Source organism: Trifolium pratense, linkage group LG2 (genome assembly GCF_020283565.1).
Source record: "Trifolium pratense cultivar HEN17-A07 linkage group LG2, ARS_RC_1.1, whole genome shotgun sequence".
In the NCBI taxonomy this organism is placed as follows: Eukaryota; Viridiplantae; Streptophyta; class Magnoliopsida; order Fabales; family Fabaceae; genus Trifolium; species Trifolium pratense.
Window position 1 is genome coordinate 59,818,013 of NC_060060.1, and position 27,680 is coordinate 59,845,692.

Sequence of the window (27,680 nt, forward strand, 5' to 3'; positions counted from 1 at the left end):
TTGTTTAAATCTAATGGACAAAAATTAATTATCATTAATAATGATGAACTTCATCTTCCCCAATTATTTCTCATCACATTTATGATTTTTTTTTTTGACAGTTTTATAGTTTCCTTTTATTATACTCAATATTCATTCTTTCCTTAATCATATTTTTTATACCACAATTAATAATTGTTAAAATAACAAAAGAAGAAGCAATATCCACACATTCTTTCTAATCTCATGTGCATTGTGCAAGAATGATTTCTTAATCATGAAAGCAAAAAGAATGTGTCAAGTGACAATATTACGTCTCTCTATAAATAACAAGTTGATTTTATTGATTTTTTTAACAAATTGAATTTGTTGATGATTTTATATAGGGACATGTAAACATTATCAAGAATGTCAAGTGTCATTCCTTAAGATTAATTGTAATCTTATATATGCTAAACCTAACTCTAAAGAAGAATATGTCAAGAACCTTTCTCTTCTACTTCCTGATGATTTTGATCTAGGGACCTATGTTGTTCTTTAATTGATAGAATAAAAGAAAAGGAAAGTATTAATTTTGACAAAGAGAGAATCATAATGTTGTGAAGAATAATTAAGGAATATGAGGTCTATGATTATTATTGAGAATTAAATTTAGTCCATTAGATCTAAACAAAATCAAGGGTGGGGATGTGGAGTAACTCTTTAAAGTTACTCTTGGAGTCAATATAACCTTCCTCATATATATATATATATATATCGGTGTAAATCTTACTTCCAGTGGTGAATAGCATAAACTCTATTCCTTCTCTTTCTCTCTTCATCTCTACTCTTGTTTCCATTAGTTTGGGTCGCAAAGACTCAAAATAGAGATATACGATTAAGTAGAAGAAGCAAATATATAGAAGTTTTGATACTAGAACTGCTCATTCAGTCAACACATTGATTACCATCCTCAAACGTATGAATAAATTGAATTTATCAATCTCATCTAATCATATTTCTAATTATATGATTAAACTATGAGTCGAACTACCCGATACAATTAGTAACATGTGATTAGAAAGATAGTCATAACGTGTGATTAGAAAAATATGGTAATATAATTAGAACAATAAAAGTACTCAATGTAAACTAGGATAGAGACATTGTAAAGAGTATCTCAATTATTTCAACAATAATCTATAAGACACTCACTTAAATCTCTATTTACACTCACTTTGTAAAGTGTTTCTTGAAGTGCACTCATTGCAATTTCCCATGACCAATAAAGAGCATTATCCCAAGCAATAGTAGTGGTAAGCATTGATCCTCCTTCAAGCTCATTAAATTCAACCTGTCAATTTTTTTCGGTCAGGTATCTCTGGTTTTCAATGGTATAAACACTAATACAGTAACACAAATGGAATAGCTGATTAGTTTTTTGGAAATAACACGATGTATGCACCTGAGGAATCATGAAGTAGAAAGAACCAAAAGCCAGCCATACTGATGACACCTTGGCTTTTGCATTGAATCAGATAGCACCATATGCACAAATTAAAGGGCATCGCTCAGAAACAAACCTTCAAAGTAAATAAATTCAGCAAAAATTTATATAGTAATGTGCAGAAAATTTAATTATATATATGTATTGCATTAGTGTACCTGTAAAACTAAGTTTTTTATTGCCTTTGTTGTTTCAAGTGTACTATGAAATGGCTTTGGAGTAAGCGAGCAACCAGAGAAACAATATGTAACTAATAGTGTGCCCCCCCTGTAATCTGTTCTGAATCCTTCTACTTCCTATGCATACTTTGAGAAGTTGTGTTAACATCTGCATACCTTGGTCAAGCTATTTATCAACTGCATAAGTGCCTTAATCTTTTTCACTTTTTTACTGACCATAGTAAGGTGACACTGGTCATGAGCATTGCCGGATTACCATTTAATGTTAGTGACATATTGCACAATAGTGTTGGAACTTAATTAAAGCAAGAACATACACACATAATTGAGAGAGAATTAAGAGAGAAAGAAGTTATTGTTATTGATCTCACTATATCACAATGTCACTTTACACCACTATTTATGATGTGTTGCTTACAGGTTAAGTTACTAACAAACTAACTAACTCCCTAAGATCAAGTAACTAACATAACAGAAAAACTAACAAACACACAACTCATCACATAAAATCACCTAACTAACTCTTTTACTTGTGTTACAAGTAACCAACATTGGTTACAATGAATTACCCTCAACAAATAGTACCTCTCAAAATCAAACTAGCCTGAATGATTTTTCTAACTATTATGTTATGTACCTTAAATAAAGCTTGGTGAATGATTCCCACTTAAAATGTGCATATGGTGCCTTAATCAACAATAATAGCTTGGTGAATGCACTTATGAGAGACGACCTGAAAATGTGTTTTTATAAGTGGGAAACATTTTTCACCTTATTGGTCGGTTTAAGGGTTGAGCCCAAATTATAAGAAAAAACTAACTTCAAAGTTTAAAATTTTCAACAAACCAAGATGAGTAACCTCCTTATAGACATCCAATCCCAATAGGAAAGGGTTGTGGCTGAGAAAAGCAAACAGCAGAACCGACACCAGCAATGCTAACCAAATTTCCAGGGACAGATTTTTGTTCCCTACCAGAGAAGTAGCATCTCGGAAGCAGAAGGTGGCCTTGCGAAAGAAGCCAATCAATGGCTTCAACTTGCTCCTCAATAGGAACCTCCACTCTCACTATACCAGATGAAGTACAAAATGGAGAGTCTTCTTTCAGCTCCGAAATGGCCATTTTGAGACTGTACATTGCCATTGCAGTTGATGCTACTGGTGACAATGTTCGCGTTTCTATTGTTCCAACTGGTTCTATTGGTTTTCTTTTATTTTCTTCTTCTCTTCAACCATTCATTGAAAGGTAGCATGCCTTACACATTGGTCTCTGAACAAACAAAAATTGAATAGACTATTAGACTTTAAGACACAGAACAAAATATAGAATCAAGATTTAGCTCTTTAGAGTAAGCAAATTCATCTTATTTTTGACATTGCACCCTTATTATAACCACCTTTTGTCATTTTTTATAAGTATTAAGAAAAGTAGATAATGACCAAAGGGATTGGGTCTAGTGGGGTAGCGTCCAACTGCTGTGAAGGCCCAGACTCAAACCAGGCCCAAAACAACAATCAAAACCCAACATTGCAGGACCCATTTTTTTTGCAGGAAATAGATATTTTGGACCTAGGATTATTATTTTGTGTCATATAGCCTTTGTTGTTTCCAGTGTACTATGAAATGGTTTTGGAGTAAGCGAGCAACCAGAGAAACAATATGTAACTAATAGTGTGCCCCCCTGTAATCTGTTCTGAATCCTTCTATTTTCTATCAGTTCAAGTATGCATACTTTGAGAAGTTGTGTTAACATCTGCATATGGTCAAGATATTTATTCAACTGCATAAGTGCCTTAATCTTTTTCACTTTTTTACTGACCATAGTAAGGTGACACTGGTCATGAGCATTGCCAGATTACCATTTAATGTTAGTGACATATTGCATAATAGTACCTCTCAAAATGAAACTAGCCTGAATGATTTGTCCTGGTCCCCAAGAACTCGAAATCTGTAGGAAATAGTAAAAAGATGAACAATTTGGTGTCATACTAGCTGATTACTTCAAGTGCTAGATGATGCTGAGGAGAGGAGTTCAAATAGCTGATTACTTCAAGATCTACATATGCAAACTTAATGTGAAATTAAAAAAAAAATAAAAAATTAATGGTGGATATGGCTAACCTTATAAGACACAATGGTGAATGACCTGAGACAATTTTCTCAGTGCTTTTTTTACTGGAACTTTATGAGTTGTTATTGGTATTTTTGTTGATATGCTTTTAATTTTAAGAGTAAATAATTTTATGGTGAAAGGTGTTACAAAATATTCCTTCTACGACTTTAACACAGTAACACAAATGGAATAGCAAATTAGTTGTTTTTGGAAATAACACAATATATGTATGCACTTGAGGAGTCATGAAGTAGAAAGAATCAAAAGCTACCACTTCGACGAAACCTTAGCTGTTGCATTGAGTCGGATAGCTCCATATGCAAACATATGAGAAGACGTTAGTCACTACATTCAAGTTTGAGCATATTTCCAACATAATTTGCCTCCAAGTGCAGGGGAAGTGTGGCACCACCAAACACAATCAGCCTAGGACCAATGTACACAGGCCTCTCCGACTGCAACCACTGGTGCCTTACCAGTGAAACTATCAGACAGGACCAGCCCCAGGTACATACTACAATACAATGGACCTGAAAGTATACTAACACACCTGCAAAAGCTGAAAGGGTCTCAACCCGAATATGGATGACATTGTTAATATATCATCCCAAAATTCACATAACGAATATCATTTGGTCTTAAGGGTCAATGATTTTCCCTGAAGAAAGCTAGTTACACGAAAAAGGGTGGAAGTGGAACCTCAAGTTAACCACTTTAAATTGATGATTTCGATAATAGCCTTTTTACCTTATTATATACCACTTCAAAAAAACTTCTCCACTATTTTGATCTAATTGTCAAAACTTATCACTCCTGAGTTCAGACTTCAGACTTTTAAATGACTCGTCAATATATTTGAAGATTTACTAATTTATTTACAATTAAACAATATAGAGAGTGCCGCCCGCAATGTGAATGACTAGAATGTTTAAAAGGCATGTCATATGATATCACTTGTTAAGGGAAATGTTAAAAAGAAACAGGCACCTGATACATTCTTGATTCTAGGAAAGCAAAACCAAAACTGATCAAAATATAAATTCTTATAAAAGTAGCACTACATCGAATTAATTACCTCGTCAAGATTATAACTAGCATCTTGCAATATTGGAGTTGCCATTGGTGGTGTTATGTCTGGGTCAGGCTTTTGAACTATAAATGTTGTATAGAGACCTGCATTGGAGTGGAAAATCCCATGAGTATTTTCATAAACAATTGTTGAAACTTGAAAGTGAACCAAAGAAACATACAAGCAATAAAGTGATAAAAAGAAATGATTAAGGCATTACCAAGCACGTCATATGACCGAGGAAGAAGTCTACCCCTAGTATCCAAAAGGTTTGGAGCATAGTTCGTAAGCAAGCCTGCCAATTGTGCTCTTACAGCAACGATCAAGGAAAGTAAACTCAATAAAGTCTTGCAATTTGCAAACTCAAGAATTGTTAATAATGCAAATTATATAATTGAAGGATTTGGCATAGAAGGATCAGTATCCTCCAGAGAAGGTGATACTAACCTGTTGTCATCATAAAATTCGGTTAAATTTTGGATCTCCACATACTCAAGTCCACCTTCCCAAGCCACCCTGTGTTTTATGAAGCAATAGATACATACATGAGATGTATTTTACAAGTCATGATTGAAGGTACGAACCTGAACGGTAAAATCAGACACCCATTTATGTGTGAAATCTAAGAAAATCAAACTTTATCATTTTATATATCAGATTTGCTTGGTAATTATTTCACCAGAGTGGAATTTATACAGTGCATTGGCCAAACCGGCAGATTAGAAGGGTGCTTTCAAGGTGAAGTTTTTTGGAACTTTAACTGTTTTATTCGTGGTTCCAGGCAGCCTTACCAACACTAATTTGAAATGATGCCACTGCATTGGTAGGATCCTGTGCCCATGAACTGAGCACCCCACCTTTGCAGCAATTCGTGACTTGTTGATTGTACGGTGTTCCCGGAAGAAAATCAACAACAGTTGGATCCTTCTTACAGCAATGTGGAACATTTCCTTTGAATTTTGAACAATCACCCTGTTCGGTGGTCTGTGATCCACCATGTTCCAGATTACCTCCTTTTTCGCCCATGTCCATCCTATGGACCAGCCGGGCGCAGCAGTGTGATGATATTGTTGGAAGTTGTTCATCGTAACAACAGCATGTACATTCAATTGTTTCAAGGATATCTAAATAACTAATGGAACAAAAATAAACACAACTCATTCTTAAAGGCTATGGCCACTAGCACTAATTTACATAAACTCACTTATGTACTTCAGTCCATAATTAATACGGTACACTTCAAAATCCTTTGTCACGTGGATTAGAAGTGCGAGAAGAAATTTGAAGGGTCACATCACAAATTGAAACAAAATGATTTTGTTTCAGAAATTTTTTAGGTAGTTAGCTTAGGCACTGTTTGGATAAACAACTTAGTTAAGCACTTGGTGCATAAGCGCTCAGCATATAAGTACTTATGTATATGCTATATGTATAACACAAGATAAAATGAAGTTAAACCATTTTCACATACGGCGTATTCTTAAGCTATCTTGGAGAGGTTATGGAAATAAGCTCAAAACAACTTATGAACATGTCATAAGTGTTTTCCGTAAGCTCTCAAAGTCAGAAACAATCTCACAAGTGCTTGAATTAGTAGATAAGTTCGAATAAGTCATTCTAAACAGGCCCTTATTAAAGTAAAAACTGATATATCACATGTATAATACAGCTGACATGAAGATACCAATTCATCACAAAAAATGCACCAAACAAAGAAGTAGACAGAAAAGCAGCCAAAATCATTTAAACACCATGAATAGTGTAAAACTATATAATATGCTTCTCTAATTAATATGTGATATTGTAAAAGAAAATATACTTAGCATATAACCATCTGGTGCCCATTGAATAACATCCCATTTTATTGTGATATTCCCATTCGGGTCAAGTGGATCATACGCATCTGAAAAAATTAAACCAAAAAAACAGCAAGCAATAAGTAATGATCAAAGAATGCAAACAAAGAAAAAACATATTGCTCAAGTTAATTGGTCAATTGGCTCATTTTCTATGAGATGGATGATTCATAACTCCATCTTTTACACCAAAGATATCTATAATCAGAACCTATACTAATGTTCCCTTATTATAGGATTTTTTAAAGCACAAACCTCATGTAAGAAATCCCAAATTCAACTTTTGCCATGTTTGAATAAACAACTTAATCAACGGCTTAACATTTAAGTGCTTATCTATAACAAAGATAAAATAAAGTAAACTTTTTCTATAGAAGCTATAAGCTATCATAAAGAGCTTATAGAAACAAACTTAAAATAACTTATGGACATGTCATAAGTTCTTTTCATAACTTCTCTCAAACATTTTCACAATTGCCTAATTAAGTCAACAAAAAAGTCAATCCAAACAAGCCTTTAACACACATTCCAAACGTCAAAAGAGGAAACTTCACTCAAAAAAAGCTAAAATGCCTTATCAAAAGACAGTTAGAACATAAAAATCACAATATATGCATATTTTATAACAAATAGGAACAAAATAGTTATGAATTCATGATCAGACCAAAGATTGCATTTTTCACAAACATTAATTCCAAAAATGGAAACAACTATGCAAAATACAGAAAATTAAACACACCCCATTAAACAAATGAGAATATATATATAGTAAAAGAGTAAACCTGTTGAAGTGAAGCAAGTGCAAGAAAGTAGAATGAAGAACAAAATGCAAGGAGTGGTTTTTGATAACAAAGAGAAATCCATTTTGTTTTCTGGATGAAAAAAATGTGTTCGGGAATTATGGTGTTGTTGGTAGAACAGCTCAAGACTTTCAATACGAAGAGAAGAAATGATAAAAGGAAAGGAAGAGACTATAGAGAGTGTGGAATGTTGAATGTGGAAAATAAGAATAAAGAATAGAAAAAAGTTATATGGGTTTTTAATATAAAAAATAAAATTTTAAAATTTTTTTTCTATAAAAACTACTTTAAAGTTGAACGGGTCCATTGATTTTTATTTGATATTTGAGTTTTTTTTTTGTCACTATATTAATGTAAAAAATTTATTTAAATTTAAATATTCAAAAACTTATTATATAATATTGTTAAAATATAAGTGAAATTTATACCAAAAAAAAATATAATTGAAATTATTATGTTAATTATTTCTTGTAAACTTATTTATTCAATTTTTTATGTTTCAGTGACCAATAATAGTCTCGTGTATATTTTTAATCAAAAATTATAAAATTTATTACGAATATTTAGGGTAATATATTACTCCCTCCGTCCCAAAAAGAATGACCCATTTTGAATATATGCACTATTCATATATATTGTTTTGACCATATTTTTCTACTAATAAATAAAAATAAATATTAACATATAAGATGTTGTTAGATTCGTCTCGATGAGTATTTTCAAAATATCAAATTTTTATAATTTTTACTATTATACAATTAAAGATATTAGTCGTCAAAGTTATGCATTGGCATGCGTGTTTCGGTCAACTGGGTCATTCTTTTTGGGACGGAGGGAGTAGTAAGTTTGATAATAATTATCTTTATTATATTACTGTATTATTAATGGTTAGTAGTAAGCTTTGTAATAATATTGTTTATGTTTCATTTATAAAAAAAATGGTTTATGTTTCTTTTATTTTTTTATGAAAAATATTGTTTATTTTTTTATAGAGTGATGTTTTTTTATTTATTTCTATCTTCCTATTTTTATGCGGTTTTTTTCTATATTCTTTCTATAATTTTTTTATTGACTAAACTTTCTATAATTTTTTTCTTTCTAATTTTATGTATAGATTGTTTTGTTTTTTTTCCTATCTATAATCTTTTTTGTTTCTATTTTAAGCATATCATCTTTCTATTTTTTTTTTTTTTTAGTGAAATTACAATGAAGAATATAAAATTTGCAACGTGGTTAAAAGTAATAAAGATAAATTAGTGATTTTGATGGTAATCGATTTTAATATATTAGTAATAGATTATCAAATTTTAATTTTTGTCTTTATGATATGAAAAAAAAAATCACAGTGAACAAAGTTTTGACATTTTTTTAACATGATATAGACTTATATATAAATTTGAGATGATATATATATAACATAGACACGTACTTGTATGGTTCATTATGATGGATTAAAAATAAAACCAAATATTTTCAATGCGAAAATATATGATTTTTATAGAAACAGAAATAAAAATTTGTTAATTTTATAGAGATAAAAATATATTTAATAAAGTATATTTAATCAAAAAATAAAGTAAAAATGATCCATGGGTAAAATACTAGAGGTATGAGAGAATATTCTTTTGAGCGGATTCATTTGCATTCTTTTTGTTCACCTTGGGAGTTTGGTTTCCAATTCACAATCCGTACTTAACAATTAGTACGAGAGATAAAGTAAATGTTTAAAGTAGGATTGGAGATTGAACTGAAGAAACTTTCAAGTTAGTATAATTAAAAATAACTACATATTTAAAAATAGTAATCATGATCAAATTCTCTACTCAATTTAGAAAATCTAGACGAATTTAATACTTCATCCGTTCCTTTTTATTTATCGTTTTAAAAAAAAAAATATTTCAAATTACTTGTCATTTTGATAATTTAAAGTTATATTTTGTCTATTATACCCTCATTTAAATTCCAAATATTTAGGAGTAGTTGTTGAAATCATAAAAGATTTAATATATATTTGAAAAACTAAAGTTTTTTTTAAAAAAAATTTGGTACATAACATATTAATTTTTTTTGGTACATAATATATTAAATTTATTGGAAAAAGAAATTATGTGGAAAAAAAAAATATTGGTGATTTAAAATAAGGGTATAATAGAAAGATAAGGTACAAAAATACACTTTCTTAATTTATTGTTTTTTCTAAAACAACAAATAAAAAGGAACGGAATCCACCTTGATGATATTATCCTATTTGGGAATATTAATAAAAGATATCCCTGACATTTTTTATTATCAGGTTCTTTGGCATAGATTTAATTTGACAGACTTCAACATTTCTCATAATTTATCAAGAGATTATTAGTATATTATTATTATTATTAGAGTAATAGATATTGGCGGACAGAGTAAATAAATTTTACATACTCAACCAATAAGAATGTTTTAACTTTTCATGTTATATAAAGAAAGTGGGGTGAAATGGGGTGACATGACAAAAAACATGGTTGTGATTGGTTGACAGTGTAAAATTATTTTACACTGTATGTGCATATTCTTTATTATTATGAGTTTAATGGAGATGCACCGACGGTGTAAAATAGTTTTACACGAACATCCAATAAACAACAATCATTTTGTCATGTCATATTAAGAAAGTGGGTAAAGTGGGGTGACGTGGCGGAAAACATAGTTGGTATTGGTTGACAATGTAAAATTATTTTACACGCATATTCCTTTTTCACTTAATATTCCTTTTTCACTTATTATTTTACACGCATATTCCCTCCGTCCCAAACTGAGTGACCCAGTTGACTATTTCATGCATGTCAATGCATAACTTTGACGATTAATATTTTTAATTATATGATAGTAAAAATTATAAAAATTTTATATTTAGAAAATACTCATCAAGACGAATTCAATAACATTTTATATGCTAATGTTTATTTTTATTTATTGGTAGAAAAATATGGTCAAATCAAAATGTGTGAATAGTGCACAACAGTCAATTTGGTCACTTAGGAACGGAGGGAGTATTGGACAAAATTTTCAGTAGATTATTTAATGATAGAAAAAATGACTATATAAGGTAAAAATATATATATTAGGTTACTTTAGAGCTTGAAGGTAAAAACTAGGCTTAATTAGTTTATTGGTCCCTTAAAGACATTTTAGGTTTCACAATGGTCCCTTAAATAAAAAAAATGTCTGAATTGGTCCTTTAAAGAAAAAAAGACCCGGATTGGTCCCTTAAAGACATATATGTTTGCCATATTGGTCATTTTCGTTAAATTTTAACTCCAATATAACAAAAAATTCCAATTGTTAAAATTTTAAAAATTAATAAGGTTTTTGGTGGACCACTTAGACTTAACGACATCCACAATTCAGTCAACTAAAACTAACGTTTTTTGTGAAAAATTGATGGAAAGGACCAATGTGAGAAACAGATGTGTCTTTAAGGAACCAATCCGGACATTTTTTTCTTTAAGGGACCATTTTAAAACCTAAAATGTCTTTAAGAGACCAATAGACTAATTAAATCTAAAAACTATTTCCCTTAAAAAGTGATACTACTATGACTCGAGTGTCACCAACAAAGAAGATGTATCTGACTTTAATACATGGCTACATGCAAGAAGAAGAGAAGTTTTGATGGGAACCTATTGCCTTTCCGAAAGTGACGTGCAAGTCCAATGGCACTAATTATAGATTCCATGTCTTAAAATTTTCATACAGTTTTACACGGTATTGAATCACAGTAATTCATTTAAGACAGAAGAGAAAAAGGAATATGTATTACGCTGTCAACCACAACCATGTATTCTGTCACGTCATCTCATTTTACCTCACTTTTTTTATATGACATGAAAAATAGATAATTTTTTATTAGATGATTGTGTAAAATTATTTTACACCGTAAGTCCATCTTCATTAAACTATTGCACATAATTTTATGGTTAAAACAATCTAGCCACCAATTTTAAATTTGACCAGTGTAAAAAAAATCATATTCCATATTATAAAGGCAACAATTAGAAACAAGAAAATATCAGAGGTTAGAAAAAAATAAATTAAATAGGTCTTTTTATTTTTTATCTTATTGGCTTATTATTTATAAAAGTAACATTGATTTTTACCTCTAAAGTTTTATATAACAAAACTTAAGCATGTGGTCAAGAGTTCGTTTCCTAACTCATGCGTATGGAAAAAATTCGGTTGGGAGAGAAGAATCTACCTTGTGTGTCCCACAAGTTTCCCGACGAAGAGTAGTCATCACTCACGACGGTAGAGACTTCGTACCAATATCATGGTAATCCCAAAATTTTATATGACAAAACTGAACAATTTCTTGCTAGTGTCCTAAATTAATATTCTAAAAAGTGTGAAAACTTCGGCAACATGACGAACGAACTAAAGTACTTATATCACAACCAAAATTTGAGGTGAATAAATGAAAATATCAAAATTCGAACTCTCGTCCTATATTTCTACATGTTACATGCAATGTTTGTTAACTGAATTATGCTGATGGAACATCTCAAATAAGATCTGCACCACACCAAAGAGAACTATTAAAAATATAAAAAAAATAAAAAAAAAATTAATACATATTTTAGGAAAAGTTAAGTTTTGAAACTTTTGATTAATATACTCCTATAATTTTAAAGTCAATTCCAAAATTGACTTAATTGGTCGAAGATGAAGAGGACTAGAGTGTTGAAATTAGGATTTTGTTAAGGGAGATGGCTATGATCGCAGATGCTTTATGTGATTTGATGAAAACTTGTTTTTGTTGTGGATCTGCAGATCGATGAAAAAGAAACTTATACGAAACATGTTATACGAAATTAGGAACAATATTGAGGCTAAAATTCAATGTAGATATCTATAAGTGTTCTCCTTTTTTAAAAAAAAAATCTTAATCATCCATCTGATCTAACGGTATTTTATAAGTGTCTCATCGGTAAGGGATTTGATTCCTCCCTCGTATTAGAAGCCACCCTATAATTTTCGATAAATGAGTTATTTTGTTGACTAGATACAACTGAAGAGGGATTCCAAAAGCATGTGACAAAGACACGAGACCAAAGGAAAAACTGTTGCTGGATCTCGTATGTATATACTCCCTCCGTCCCAAAAAGAATGACCCATTTTGAATATATGCACTATTCATATATATTGTTTTGACCATATTTTTCTACTAATAAATAAAAATAAATATTAACATATAAGATGTTGTTAGATTCGTCTCGATGAGTATTTTCAAAATATCAATTTTTTATAATTTTTACTATTATACAATTAAAGATATTAGTCGTCAAAGTTATGCATTGGCATGCGTGTTTCGGTCAACTGGGTCATTCTTTTTGGGACGGAGGGAGTATATAGTGCGCACATGAATGAATCAATGTTATGTTTCCGTGTAAAATGCAACTCCACATCGTAATTAACCAAGGCAAGTCTCCTTAATCTCTCTTTGCGTATGCTTTACCTTTAATTAATAATTTAATCTGTAATCACTTATAATTAATCGATTATCTTTCCATGTAATCTCATCATGAATCATGAATCATACTGCCGCTGTTTCTTCGAACCTCAAGAACAAACAACAACCTTTATAAATTGTTTTTTCACTTTTTTCTCCCAAACACAGTTCTTATTTACACTAATCACTTTTTTCTTGAATTTGGTGGTTTTAGGTATTAGTCAAATTCTGAAAGTTGACTTCTTCTATGCTCGTTGATTCTATCATATTTTACTATTATCAGTATCAGTATCATTCATTCACATGTTTCACAAATTATGAATTTCATAAAAAACTTTAATCATTAATTTCTCATTATGTTCTTGATCTTGCATTCACCAGATGCTGTTGGATCGATAGAAATTAGTATCTGAAGACTGAGAAGTAATAATGGCTGATTTTCGGATTCCGAAAAAATTCGTATCTGATTGGGAACCTAGAAATTCAATTCATGATCAAATTCGGAAAGATTCCGTTTGCAGGCCGCATAATCTAGATTCTGATAAGCTACCGGATATGAAATGGTGGTTGCATGTGAAAAGTAACTTGGAGTGTGAGCCAAATTATTCCTGCAAGACTGAGGAGCTTGGTGACTTTTATGCTGAATTTGTTGGTGGCAATGTTAAGAATGGGGAAGATCAGTCTATCATTGATTTTGACGATCTTTCTTATGTTGGAAGTGATGATTTATCGGTAGATCAGCAGCCACGACATGTCTCTCCTACGCGTGTAAAGAACAATAAGAATACCAGAATGCGAAGAATTGAAGCTTCGGTTAACAATGATTTGCATTTTACTCCCAAGAAGAAAGATCAGAAGGAATTTGGATTTTCAGATGGTCGTTTTATGGACTGTGATGTTTCTGATTTCCCGGTCTCTGAGAAAATGGCATCACATTTGATGGGAAATGAGAAACCTGGGCCTTGGTGGCGCACTGCTGGAAAAGATGAGTTGGCTTCCTTTGTTGCTCAGAAGTCTGTTGAGCGTGTTGAAAATTGTGATCTCCCTAATCCTCAGTCTAAGCATTTTCGGCAGATATTCACAAAGGGTGTTGATAATGATAAGATTCCACCATCGTCTTTAAACCAGAAAGCTCAAACTGGTTCTTCCAATGCCGATGGTTATACATCTGCAACAACGACATCGTTTTTTCCGGATTCAAACAGTCATTTCAGGTAATGCTGCACTCTGCACTGAGATTCATTGCAATTTTTACTTTTTCTCTAATATATGCCATCATGGTCAGTTTATTAGGAAGAGAATTGTTTTTTCATGTTTAAATTACTCAACCTCCAAGTCAATTGTGAAATTTGTCTAGGGTCTTGGGTTCATGAGATGGCACTCATTTTTTATAGCTTAGTGCTAATGTTACTGTGCGTTGTTCCATACTTCAATTTCAAAGTCAAATAAACTAGTTGTCTTCAAGTACATCTCTTCATAATTACTATACCTTAGAGTTGATTTTTTCTTACTTATACCTTAGAGTACTAGGGTGGTTATGATGGTCCTTCCTATCACTTTGCCAACTGCAATTTGTTTGGTTGCCATGATAGGAGAAAGTTGTCATAAATTCAGACTATGCACCATCAAGTAGGATCCTGGACCACTTCACTCTTGATCCATCCTTGAAATGGATAATTTGTGGGGTCACTAAATTAATTTTCTTGGATTTCTTTGTTCGACAGAATTGTGGCTCCGACCACTTGCGCTTACCGAATTGGTATAAGTGGTTTGTTTCTGTTATCCATCTCTTGCTAACCGAGAGTGTGAGGCTGTTCTCTTGCAACTGAATTATAAAACCACTTTTGTAGCTGATAAGCAGCTGAGTTATAAATGTATAGAGCTACTAACATGTGCAGAATATCAAATAAATTGTGAGTTTAATTTTTAAAAATTGTGAATTTTTCTAAAGTTTAAGAAATACATTCCCCCATTATCTTCTCAAGATATGCTTAAATTCCTTGATTGGTATGTTTTTCCTTCTGACTTTGGCATTCCATTAACCCCCCCCCCCCCCCCCCCCCCATAACATAAGATATGCTTAGTGATGGGCATGCACTAATTAACCTTATCCGCTGTTCTCCAACATCACACATGTGTGTTGACGGTTGATTCTGTTTTGTTTTAAGTTGCACTGATGCCGCAGGTGTTTGGAAATTGAATAAAATAAAGTGTTACGATTTATTGAATTCCCGAGTTATCCCACAGTACGTGCTATGATTTAGAAATTAGGTCTTCCGAATCACTATTCTAATCTATGTTCCATAATCATGATTTGCAGCCACTCAGTAAGATGGAATTTAGAATGCATGTCAAACATTGATGACATTTGATAGGCTCGTGTCATTTAGACGGAATCAGTTAGAAGAAGCTCAACATAATATAATAACTGCTATCTAATCACACACTAACTGCTTCCTAATAACGTAATAACAGTACTAATAAGAGGTCTAACATAATGTTTTACAACTTTAATACTGTTCGGTAGAAATTTCATGATTATGCTAACTTAAATTTATCGTCACACTATGCTGCTCTAAAATTTCAGTTCTGGCCAGAGCAAAGAATCTGGTTCAAGCAACAAAGATTGTCAAATCAATCCTGAGAATAGCAGCATTACTGAGTTGTTGGAAGCATTATGTCATTCTCAAACAAGAGCAAGAGAGGCTGAGAAAGCAGCGCAAGAAGCCTACAACGAGAAGGAGCATATCGTGAGTCTTTTCTTTAAACAGGCTTCTCAACTCTTTGCATACAAGCAATGGTTCTACATGCTGCAGCTTGAGAACCTATGTCTTCAGCTCAGAAACAAAAACCAGCCATTGCTGAATCTCTTTCCGCACAGGGAAACACAGCCTAAGAAAAATCGCGGCAGATCTGAAAAGAGAAAGATCAATAGTAACAAAAAATGTGGGATCGGAAAATGTGTTGCTGCTTTGGCAGTTGGTTTAAGCCTTGCTGGTGCAGGTTTGCTTCTTGGTTGGACCATGGGATGGATGTTTCCTTCATCGTAAATAATGACATCTTGATTTGAGAAATTGACTAATACTGTTTGAGACTTTGAGTGCTTCTGCTATGCTCTTCTGGAGTTTGAGTTCTATTATGTTGAAATGATTCAAAACATGTACATATGATGTTAGCCATTGGTTCCATTTTCATCATTTGTAAATATTCCTTGTTCGTTAAGACTAGTTAGTTGTATAAATTTGAAGATGACATTTGTGTAGAAAATGTGCGCAATGTTGCCAACTGCCATGCAAGGCTTTGTATATATGCATGTTTGTCTGATTATCCACTGCCTCGAGAAAATCTTGCTTTGAAAATTTTCCATTATCTGGGAAATTTCTATTTTTACTCATTTTGGAAAATAGGTTGGAATATTTGATATAAAATATGAACTTTCCAACACTAAACAAGGATTTTACCAGCAGGTTTTTGATTCAGTTTCATATGGATGCACATAGTAATGCAACCTTTTTTTAGATTCCTTTATTTAGAAAGAAAATGATGGTAGGTTTTGAGTAGTTGGCCACTGTTTATGACTTTGGCTAATAAATTGATACACAACAGTTTTAGGTGGGAGAAATAATTGGAATTGAAAGGACATGGTGATAAAATACAATTAAATACACATTTAACATTACAGAAATTCAGAGTTGGTAATAGAAATAGGCCATTACAGAAATTAAGAGATTAATCTGAACACACAGACTACCATATTAAAAGATCCAAAACTAAGGTACATAAATCCATGTTTGCATTAATTTTGGTTCTCACTCCCTAGTTTTGTTTACTAGTTGTAGGGAAATGTTGTTTTCTCAGCTTAAACAAGGTTTGATTCGTGGTTCAAACACCGTGAATTTCATCCTTGCTTCCGGCTATAGTGCAAAAAAGGAAGAGAAATGAAGCCAAATTTACTTTGATTATATAACTAAATGATCCACGTTTAAAAAGATTCTTGAACCATTACACATGATTTTGTGAGCTTGCAATAGTAAAATACTGGAAAATAACAACTATATTATACAGTTCAGATGAAATGATGAAGTACAACCTATCAAACAAAAATAGATTTGTTTTCAAGATTCTATGACACCTTTTGCCATGCTTTCTATAGTTATATGGTATCAATACTCGTCCAAGTATGTATAAAGTGTGTCGTCCTTCTTAGACTTGCGTCTGCTTAATAAGGCCTTCAGGAGACGTTTACTTTTACTCGGGTATTGTTCTACATCTTTTCCGTTGTCTCTTTCAGCAGATAATCGCATTGAAGCTGATTTGCGTGGCTCCGAAGGGTACTGGTAGGAACATAAATGAAGATGCAGTTAAATAAACTAGCTACAGGATTCATTGACAATCTGTAGCATAAAGTAGCATACAACCATTATTTATGTCACTCACCCTTTGTTTTGCATTAGAAGGATTTGGTGTGATTGGTCTGCTTGGCTTTGGAGTAGTTGGCCTACTCGGCTTTGGAGTAGTTGGTCTACTCGGCTTCGGTGTTGTAGGCCTACTTGACCGAGAACCAGTACGTAGAAGCGGGAACCGGTATGGTGAAACTGACCGTTTATCTTCAATACATGTAAAAAATATTGTAAATTTAAATAGTAATGACAAAATCAATGAAATTTTGAAATATCATGTCATAGTATGTGTGAAAAACCTAAATCTTTTTTGGACATGCTTGAAGTGAATGAAAAGGGTCCAGGTCTCTGAGATTGTACAGAAGGTGACGGGGAACGCCCTTTACTGCATCAAATCAAATCAAATAATAAATTCAAGATCCTCATTGAGTAAATGACCAACTTAATCCCATAACAACATGCTGCATTGTAGTAGTTACCTTGTTGTAGATGTTGGCGTTTCTCTAATTGTGGCTCGAACAGCTTTAGGATACAAACAGAATAAACACAGCATCAGATTTTCTATAGTAGAGTCTCTTACGTAAGTGAAATCACAATATTAGAGAGTAAAAAGTGATACCATTCTTAAAGTGAGGCCATTCGTCTTCGTCATCAAGGCTGCATCCTTCGTATTTTGACTTCGTGCGGTTGGCGCCAATCATGGTCTCCCCAACTGAAATTGTGCAAGGAGTGTGATCATTGAACAACATATACACAATTCTACAAATAATAGCATTGAGAGAAAATGTTATACTTGCCTGGCAAGACATAACGCTTGTGATATTTTGGAGTACTGATCACCGATGATTGTTGGGTAAGCCCCCCGTGATCCATATACCCTTGGTAAGTCCTCATTCTCTGATGTACCACATTAAGGAAAAACATTGTTAGACATCTTCGTAAGATTTATCTTCCCTGTGATAATATATAATTCAAACTTAACAACATCAAGAAGGAGGAATCTTCAAACCCAGCTTCAGATGAGAAATTATGCTTTGAATTGAATGGAGTAAAGTAAATATCTCCATAATGTATTAAACCACCACACAAATAACAGGGTATCGTCGAAACAATCCTTTATTCAAAATCAAGAAATAAGAATCACAGTTCCGTTGATCTTTCATACTTTTGTAGATACAGTTTTTGAAAGTGATGTTCACCTAAAATCTAAGTAATAAATCGATGTCACCGACACTCTAAGTTGTTATTGTACTGGCTAACTAATGAACAATAATTTAGTTTATCAATATCTATATTATCAAGTTCATTTAGTAATACTATAATACTTCCATAAGATCGGGCAGCATAAAACGAGGATGTATTCCATTGAGTCATGACAAGACCTAAAAGATATCGCTATCTATTTCTTTATAACTAAATAAATGCAAAGATCTTCAATAAGTACATAATGCAGAGAACTCTAAGTTCTCTATAATGAATACAACACTAAGCAGTAAAAAGATTTAGATACTTTGATGTCTATCAGTGGAAAAGGAGCTAGACATTAAATGCTTTTCAGTATACCTTTAAAATATAAGTTCTCAGTACCTCAAAGCAACAACGATATTTATTCCTATCACGAGTAAATGTTGCCTAAAAGTAATCATAGCGATTACTTTCAGTGTCGATTTACTGGACTTTATATGGAGGTGATGGATTATACCTGTTCAATACAAGATACGCGTAGCTCCGCTCCAGAAACTTCAACAACCTTGTCATCCAACAAGTCATTCACTTTAAAGGTCACAGAACCTAAATGGTCCACTGTATTTACAAGAGCTTTGATGGCATAATCTTTCAGTGTTTCCACCACTCTGAAAACATAAGATAGAATGAAAAAAGACAAGGGTATAGAGAATACGATAGCATTGGCAATTAGAAATAAACATAAACCAGCTTCAACATAGCAACTTACATCTGTTTTTGGTCATCGTTGGTGTACGAGAGTTCAAAATACTCGGCTGCTGAATATAACTGTGTTCTCAGATTTTTCAAATCCTATGACAAAAGATGAAAAATAAAAAACAATTAGCAAAACACTAACTCTATTCTACTCCGAATTAAAGCAACAGATGCATTAGACAATGATCTTAACAGTGAAATCGATGGATTGGGTTCATCAAGTTATAGTCCAAAAAGTAGCAAAACATATGTACCTTGAGGCTATCATCAAAGAGCAAACTCTGCTGCATATAAACCTCATCGAAATTGGAAGCTTCTTGAGATAAAGGCGGTGTTGAAGAAGTTGTGACCTTCCCCATGAATGAAAGTAAAGGAAGAAGGACCACCTTAAGAAAGCGACGGCGACAAAGAGAAATAGATCAAAACCAAAATCAACAACACTACCCTTTAAACAAAGGTTGTGTAAACAAAAAGCCCTAAATAAAATATACAATTCACAACAATTGAAAGCTAAGAAGCTGAAAAAAGAAGGGGACAACCTCATCTCTAACAAATTATAAAAATAACAAAAGCTGATTATGTTACAAAAGAATAGCTGTAACAAACAACATATATTGCTTTAAAAACAAAATCAAGTGCATAACACTACATCTCTGAGATAATTCTGCAACTATAACAGACAAAAAGTTAAACTAAACAGCATAATTTCATCATTGTTTTTTTCCCCTAAATCTTCACCAACACAACACTCACATTTTATTAAATTTCCCTCAAAAGTAAACCCGACCCAATTCTTAAAAACATGAAAAGTTGCAAAATTTAAAACAACATTAATAAATAAACAAGGAATCATAAACTGGGGTGAGTGAAGTTTGTTACATCATCAATTACCTTCTTTTTTTTTTTCAGTTGAAGCAGTTAATGGAAAAACCAAGTAGAGGGTTTTGAAGAAACAGAAAGCAACAAGTGTGGAAGTTGAAAGTGAGAAAGCAAATGTGAAAGAAACACGCTTTGAGATTGAGCAGTGAGTAAAACGGTTAGGTGTTTCAGTTTTTGACTAAAAAAACAAAGGAAAGAGACAAGTTCATAAAATAAATCAAAATTTTCAAACGTTGTACAGTTGGAGAGAGTAGAAAGAAAGAGGAGAGCACGTTGGAATCAATGAACATGAATATTAGATGAGGAATTAGGAGAATAACTATTTTGAATTTATTATTAATTATTTTATGGTTTTGTTAATACTACTACTAATAAAAAATGAAAATAAACTTATACCAAAAAAAAAAAAAAAAAATGAAAATAAACTTGACCAAAAATAAATGAAAATAAAACACAGAAGAAATGTGAATGTGAATATGAATTGTGTGCTTTGGGAAACAGAAATTGTGTGAGTAATCTGTGGTGGAGGCTGGAACTTGAAGGACAGGCCCACCTCTGATGAATTGGTTCATTTTTTTTAATGTTTTTTATTTCTATGGTTTGTTTATTTATTGTATGAATAATATTGTTTTTTAAGTAGGTTGGCTAGTGGATATAAATTCCATTTTTAAGGTGGATAATGATCGGGATTCGAATTTTTGCCTCTTGCATATCCAATGAATTTGAAAAGTAGATATTGTTTGTTTATGATTAAGGCTGAATTAAGTAAAATATAAGTCATTTTGACTATATTACATAAATTAATAAATATAATTAATGTTGAATGAAAAAGATAAATTATGAGATGATTTACAAATACATAAATTAAGAGATTGAAAGAAGATTGAGTAATAAATAATCAAGGGTGTAATAAGAAAAATAACATTAAATGTTTGTATCGTAAAGCGACTTATAATTTGGTACAAAATGAATAGTTCTATGTGTGAGAAAAATTAAGACAATTTAGTTATATTCTTTTTTTTTGGCACATCAATTTAGTTATGGAAAAAACTTAATGGTGCGAGAGAATGATTGACGAAAAATAACGAATGCATAATGACCGCAGGATTATGTTTTGAATTTGATCATGTCTAACTTTTATTGATTTTAAAAATTCAAAAGCACTACCTGTATCCGTATAATTAATGTCGTGCATGGATTCCTTCGCACCATATAGCAATTCTCATTTAGTTATATTCTATCAGGGTTAAAAAATAGACAATTATTCTCTTTGGTCTCGCGTATAAATAAAAATTGGATTTTTTTTATTATTATTTTTCTCATGTATAAATAAAAAAATTGGATTTTAAATTCATTGAAAAAGTGATGTATCTAGTCTATTACGTGGAATAAATGCATCATTTTTTTGATAAATAACTAAAAAGTCATTAATTTATATTCGTTCAATAATTAATGTATCTCAGTCATAATATAGATCAAATACATTAATTATTCAATGAATTTGTGAATTGCTTCTTATAAAAATGACCAGAAAGAGTATATGAGATAGGGATGACAAAAGGGGTCAACCCGCCCCGTCCTACCCCATCATTAACCCTTCTAAAAAGGGGTGGTGCGGGACGGGCTAACTAGTGGTGGTGGGTTGAAAATCTCACCTCGCCCCTTTTCTTGGCGGATGGTGGGTTGGCGGGAGTGCCACGTCAATAAAATTAAAAAAATAAATCAATAATTTTGCACGGAAAAAATTGTAAATAAAATAAAATTAAAAATCATTCAAGGAAATCAAAATATAATAATCAAACAACAAGGTGATCAAGAAATAAACTTATCGATCAAAACTTCAAACGTCCATAATTTATAAAATCAAAGAAACAAAAATAAAACCTTAAGAAAATACTCAATTTAAATTAAAAAAAAAAACAAACAAAACTTGGATTCCATTTAAATCCAAAAAAATAAGGAGGAAGAAAATTGAAATATATATTAATCATATTAGGTTAATTGAGTTGACTTTCTATTTTTTAATATATTGGCAAAAATTAGAAGATTAATTTATAATGGGTTGAGATTCTTTTTTAAAATAAAATTTAGTTAGACCCGATGGACCAACCCACCCCACCCGTCGTTGTCATGTGTTTTTGCGGGTTAGGGAAAAAATGGCGGGTTAAATGGGTCAATCCGACGGGCATGACCCATTTGGCCATCCCTAATATGAGATCGGAAGGAATATATTTTAAAAGTAATTAAAGAGAGATGTTGATAAACATTGTTTAAAAAAATAGAAAGAAAATTTTATTATAAAAATACAAATCAAAGTTTTGTCAAAGTAATAAATATATAAAAACAGTAAATTTTCTGTCTTAATTATAAGCAAATGTAACTTTTTGGATACATTGAATAACTATTCAAAATGTTACATTTACTTATAATTAAGGCTGGAGGGAGTATATACTCCCTCCGTCCCAAATTATAAGAGAAAAAACAAAAATCGCACTTATTAAGAAAAAGTAAAACATGACAATTTGAAATATATTTTTATGGGTTTTCATTGGAATAAGTTGCATGGGAAGCTGTAAAAATAATTTTTATTGGCTGTTGTTCATTGAGAAAAGGGAAGAGAGATAAAATTAAATGCAATTTGCATTTAATTTTATGAGATTAAGAAAAAAAATATTCTTGAAAATGATTTTTCCCTTATAATTTGGGACCAAAAAAAAAGAGATTTTCCCGCTTATAATTTGGGACGGAGGGACTACTAGTTATTTGCATTTTCTTAATTTGTATGCACCGTTAATATAAAGTTTTTGTACACATGAATTTGATGATGTTACATCATTTAATGAATGTGACACGTCATGTGTTTGTAAACATCATACTCCCTCCGACCCGTAATATAAGAAAAAAAAATATTTTCACACTTATTAAGAAAAATAAAATATGATAATTTTAAGGATGACTTTTTGTGTTTTTGTTGAAATAAGTTTCGTAGAAATATGTAAAAAGAGTTTTTATTGGTTATTGATTATGAAGAAAAAAAAAGTGAATTAAGTAAAAGTCTACTTGAAAATGATAAAAGTTGGTTTTTTTTGCTTATAAGTTGGGACATGAAAAAGAAATTTTTTTCTTATAATATGAAACAGATGGAGTACTACATAATATGCTGATATATTATTAGACGCATGCGTAAAATAACTTTAGACCGAGAATCTATATAAATTAAAAAACAAATCTTAACTTATTGGATTTTGGAACGGCGTGTTTGATTTTTCAAAAAGGAGCAAGCGGAAGACACACAAACACAAGGTTTTACTGTTTTACCTTTACGGAGTTTCTGTTTCTGACTTGTTCCTATTTGTCTAGTTGTGACGAGAATGATTGCAAAAATATAATTAAATCATTCCACATGCAAACTTTCATATTTTTTTCAAATGAATACAACTAATGTGACTCATGCTTCAGGGTATGCAGAAGAATCTTCGCATTCTTAATTTGAATTATTATAGTACTCCAAATGTTTAGCACCGCCTATATATATACTACTAGTAACTCTCAACTTAGTTTGATCAGAAAAATATAATCAATAAAAATTTGTTTTTTCAAGTTAAAAAATTTATTGAAGAAAAACAAATTTATCATGGACATAAACCTACTTTAGAAGGAGAAAAAAAAATTAAATTCTCATCGACTTGTATTAAGCAAATTTTCTAGACTTTTTTCTACGTATTTTGTGTGTGTAGATAGACGAAAAAACAATAATAACTATAGAAATTCATCAGGCATAGTAAAACCTAAATAATTTTGACACTTTTATCGGTTGAATTATAACTTTTATCGGAGTTTGAACTTCAAACACGGCATATGACTTAATAATTTTGACACTTTTATCGGTTGAATTATAATTTTTATTCCTCTACATATTATTATTTTTAGCATAAAAAAGTCATCTCTAAAAAAGTTTATTCACTTGCAATAAAATGGTTATGCACATCAAGGATGGTGTTATTGGAAGTTATTCGTGCAACAATCAATTAAGGATGGTCGAATATTGTGTTTGAAATTGAAAGTGACTCTAAAATTGTTGTCAATGCTATACAAGCAAATCAAAGTGGAATTTCTCAATTTAGTTCCCTTATTTCATCTATTAAGTTGTTATTGAATTTACATTTTAACTTTAAGGTAAAGTTTATTAGAAATAAGTATGAGCCTAACTCATCCTCACAAAATCGGCTTGTAGGCGGTCTGATAGCGGAAACCTGATAACAAGTGGCCCAACGAATCTTGGAGAGGCTCTGACTACCATAAAGAAATAAGTATGGACCTAACTCATTCTCACAAAACCAGCTTGTAAAGTGAGGATTGCCTCTACTTTATAAACACTTATTCATGTCATCTCGCAACCAATGTGAGACTTCTTAACAAAGTTCATCAAGCGGCGAGCAAACATGGGGCTCATAACTTAGCTAGGGCTGTTATGTCTTGGCCTACTCGCAGGTTATTTGATTTCATTCCTCGTTGTATTGAGAATATTATTATTAATGAAATGAGTTGAATTGGTTTTTTTGTAAAATATTAAAAATAGTTGTGCACATATTTATTAGATGTACTTCGCCAAAATTTCAAAGTATATGAGCCAATTAGATAACAGAAATGTTATAGGAACTCAACTCTGCTCCACAATAAATTAAATTTTATTATTCTTACATTTTTACAGCAGTCTTTTTTTAAACAAAAAATCAATCAATTAAAACAACTAAAAAACAACCATATCATTTTGGATATAGGATAGGAGAACATTTTACGAATTGCTAGGGGGGTAGGAGAGAAAGTGAGTGAGTGGGATGAGAAAATTTCCAATTCACCAGCAAATCTTGAATTATTAATAGTAATATTTATTTGGGGCGTTTCTTTTTGGGACTTTGTCTTTCGAACTTTTCTCTCCCAACCCTCCTCATTTCTTTTCTACCCCCTGAATTTTTGTTTTTGTCCTTGGGAGTACTGCGGTTTATACGAACTGAAGGAATTTGACATGCTGATAAACTTCGGTTAATATACACCGAAGTTTTATTTAGATCCAGTGAGCCAATGAAAATTTCGGTAACCACTTACCGAAATTTGGGACATTTCGGTTTGCAGGTATCGAAACAATTATTTTGGTAAACTTCTGCCGAAATATCCTAATTCCAGCGACCCAGTGAAATTTTCGGTAACAACGTACCGAAATCTAAGACATTTCAGTTTGTAGGTACCGAACAAGCTGACGTTCGGTTTCGGTGAATATAAACCGAAGTTTTTTGGCAAAAAATTTTCAACCGCAAGGGGCAAAATGAGATTTTTGGGGGTATAAAAGAAATGAGGAGGTCGGGAGAGAAAAGTTCTTGTCTTTCTCTCACGGCCACCTGAAATTTTAAAAATACTCCATCGCAAAATAACCAGCAAGTATTAAAGGGTATAAAAGTCTGAAAAATACAGTTTGCTATTTAAGTACTACCTCTGTCCCAAAATGAATGAGCCATTTTTACTATATACACTATTCACATATCTTACTTTGACCCTATTTTTCTACTAATAAATAAAAATAAATATTAGCATATAAGATGTTGTTGGATTCATCTCGGTGAGTATTTTCAAAATATCATATTTTTATAATTTTTACTATTATACAATTAAAAATATCAATCATCAAAGTTACGTAGTCAACCGACTCACTCATTGTGGGACGGAGGGAGTAATGAATTCAGTGGGTGCAAAATATGACAAAAACACAGTTCACTACTTAAGTTCGCACTTTAAGTAGTGAACTTTATAAAATATAATATTTTTGTCCCAACACCCTTCGATCAGCTATGAAAATATCTTTATAAGGTTCGCTAGTTAAAATGTGAACTGTGTTTTTTCAGATTTTCAGCCCTTCAACACTCGTTGGTTATGTTACGAGGGGGTATTTTTGAAATATTACGGTCGCGCGAGAAAGTCAAAGAGCGTGAAAAAAAACATTAATTTATTTATAACCAAGATATTTTCAAAAAATATATATTGAAGTCAAAGCGTGATTATTTAAAAAATTACATATTTTTAACTATTTATTATTTGAGACAAATATAGTAGAACTAGAACATACATAGTTCTAAGTTCTAACTATTTAAAACAACAGAAAGATATACTGCTAAATTTTGTTCAGTGATATCTCTTTTTGTTCAATGATATATCTAATAACAACAAAATCCTAACTAAACATTTCCTCGTGTTTTTTTTTAATATCTGATTTATGTTCTTAACATTTCTTCATGTTTCTTTAATATCTGATTTATGTTCTTTAAGCCTTATAAACAGATATATCATATATGACTGTAAACTATAGCCATTCAAATCTTTAGTTCATAAAGTTAGTATGCTTGTCCATTCATTAGGTGATCCCTTGCTCTCACATTCAAGTGTTCGCTCGTCGTTTAGGCCGATGAGTGAGATTTCTGCTCATTGCAATCACCTCCAGGGTTCTTCGCACTTGGATAGTACCAGGACCCTTGTGTCTCGGCCCTTGATTAGATAAATCCGCCCTTAAACCTAAAACTAAAAATGAGCCTTGCGACGAGGCGCGGGAAATCCCTCAAGTTGTGGTTCCATCCTGTTGTTCCCTTCCCGGGTTGAGTTAGGGGACTTTGTACCAAATAACTTACAACAAAAGTGCCGTTCAAAAAGAAAACTTACAACAAAAGTGAAATTTTTTATCAAATTATTTTCATAACCAAACCGTACACAATATTAATTGTTTTGACATCTAATCTAAGATTAGTCCATGTCTAATTGAGTAGATTGAGAATGTTTTTTATCAACAAAAAGTAATGATATGTTCATTCTTATTCCGACCTACATCATGAAAATATTTAGTTTCATCATGTTGATTGTTGATCATCTTATTAATTTTCATTATTTTCATCATATGAGAATAGTGTAGAGTGTGAATTCTTTATCTAATAGTAAACAAGAATAAAACATTGAATTCCTTATAAAGATTTTTAGATGAAAATAAAGATTTAGCCACCTCTTTTGACCACACACAAAAGAAAATCATAGATTTTAAGACTTGAAATTAATATCCAAATATAGAAGGAAAAAAAAAAGACCAAAAATGACTAAGACCTTTACTTTGAAATTAAGATATAAAATATTACAAGTATTATTTTGCCGTTTATAAAAATGTATAGAAAAATTAATGAGAGATAGACAAAAGACACTGAACTCAATAGACTGTGGTAAGCAGTGGACTACAGTATATAGCCAACAACCAACAAAAGGGACAGTCCCTGTAATTGGAGGGAGGGAAGACTTACAAGCCAGCCTGAACCAGCCACTATTGTGTCTATGTTCGCTCCAAAATGAAAACTGCACTTTGTTCCTACTATTTCTATTTCTACACACTACACTCAACTCTTACTTCATGCCCTTTCTCAATCATTACCATCTTTACATTCCTTTACTTATATCCTCAGTTAAATA

General features: G+C 31.7%; 3 protein-coding genes across 7 annotated transcripts; 1 reads left to right on the plus strand and 2 right to left on the minus strand.

Annotated features, from left to right (window-relative positions):
* Window positions 1-1,057: 1,057 nt before the first annotated feature.
* On the minus strand, window positions 1,058-7,692 carry LOC123909241 (mRNA cap guanine-N7 methyltransferase 2-like). Of its 3 annotated transcripts, XR_006809857.1 has the most exons (10): window positions 7,464-7,692; window positions 6,645-6,728; window positions 5,273-5,341; window positions 5,046-5,134; window positions 4,832-4,929; window positions 4,028-4,306; window positions 3,537-3,591; window positions 1,624-2,912; window positions 1,424-1,541; window positions 1,058-1,312 (listed from the first exon to the last, which is right to left on the minus strand). XR_006809857.1 is itself a non-coding variant. In XM_045960042.1 (9 exons), exons 2-7 carry the CDS (start codon window positions 6,683-6,685, stop codon window positions 2,899-2,901), a joined length of 366 nt encoding a protein of 121 aa, XP_045815998.1. In that variant the 5' UTR covers window positions 6,686-6,728; window positions 6,937-7,430; the 3' UTR covers window positions 1,070-1,312; window positions 1,424-1,541; window positions 1,624-2,898. The 3 variants fall into 3 exon arrangements, 1 of the variants encoding a protein (XP_045815998.1); XM_045960042.1 differs by lacking the exons at window positions 4,028-4,306; window positions 7,464-7,692 and adding an exon at window positions 6,937-7,430 and having other exon boundaries at window positions 1,070-1,312; XR_006809856.1 differs by lacking the exon at window positions 7,464-7,692 and having other exon boundaries at window positions 1,070-1,312; window positions 4,042-4,929; window positions 6,645-7,430.
* Window positions 7,693-12,530: 4,838 nt separating this feature from the next.
* LOC123909243 lies at window positions 12,531-16,300 on the plus strand. The gene is made up of 4 exons (XM_045960044.1): window positions 12,531-12,600; window positions 12,866-12,936; window positions 13,348-14,180; window positions 15,554-16,300. The coding sequence occupies exons 3-4, from the start codon at window positions 13,396-13,398 to the stop codon at window positions 16,014-16,016; spliced, it is 1,248 nt and encodes a 415-aa protein (XP_045816000.1). The 5' UTR covers window positions 12,531-12,600; window positions 12,866-12,936; window positions 13,348-13,395; the 3' UTR covers window positions 16,017-16,300.
* Window positions 16,301-16,905: 605 nt separating this feature from the next.
* LOC123909244 (protein ABIL2-like) lies at window positions 16,906-20,788 on the minus strand. Of its 3 annotated transcripts, none has more exons than XM_045960045.1 (10): window positions 20,199-20,788; window positions 19,562-19,693; window positions 19,321-19,403; window positions 19,069-19,219; window positions 18,164-18,263; window positions 17,986-18,078; window positions 17,846-17,888; window positions 17,666-17,751; window positions 17,404-17,573; window positions 16,906-17,300 (listed from the first exon to the last, which is right to left on the minus strand). In XM_045960045.1, exons 2-10 carry the CDS (start codon window positions 19,664-19,666, stop codon window positions 17,130-17,132), a joined length of 1,002 nt encoding a protein of 333 aa, XP_045816001.1. In that variant the 5' UTR covers window positions 19,667-19,693; window positions 20,199-20,788; the 3' UTR covers window positions 16,906-17,129. The 3 variants fall into 3 exon arrangements, with proteins under 3 accessions (XP_045816001.1, XP_045816003.1, XP_045816002.1); XM_045960047.1 differs by having other exon boundaries at window positions 19,562-19,696; window positions 20,207-20,574; XM_045960046.1 differs by having other exon boundaries at window positions 19,562-19,696; window positions 20,204-20,574.
* Between the last annotated feature and the right edge of the window lie 6,892 nt (window positions 20,789-27,680).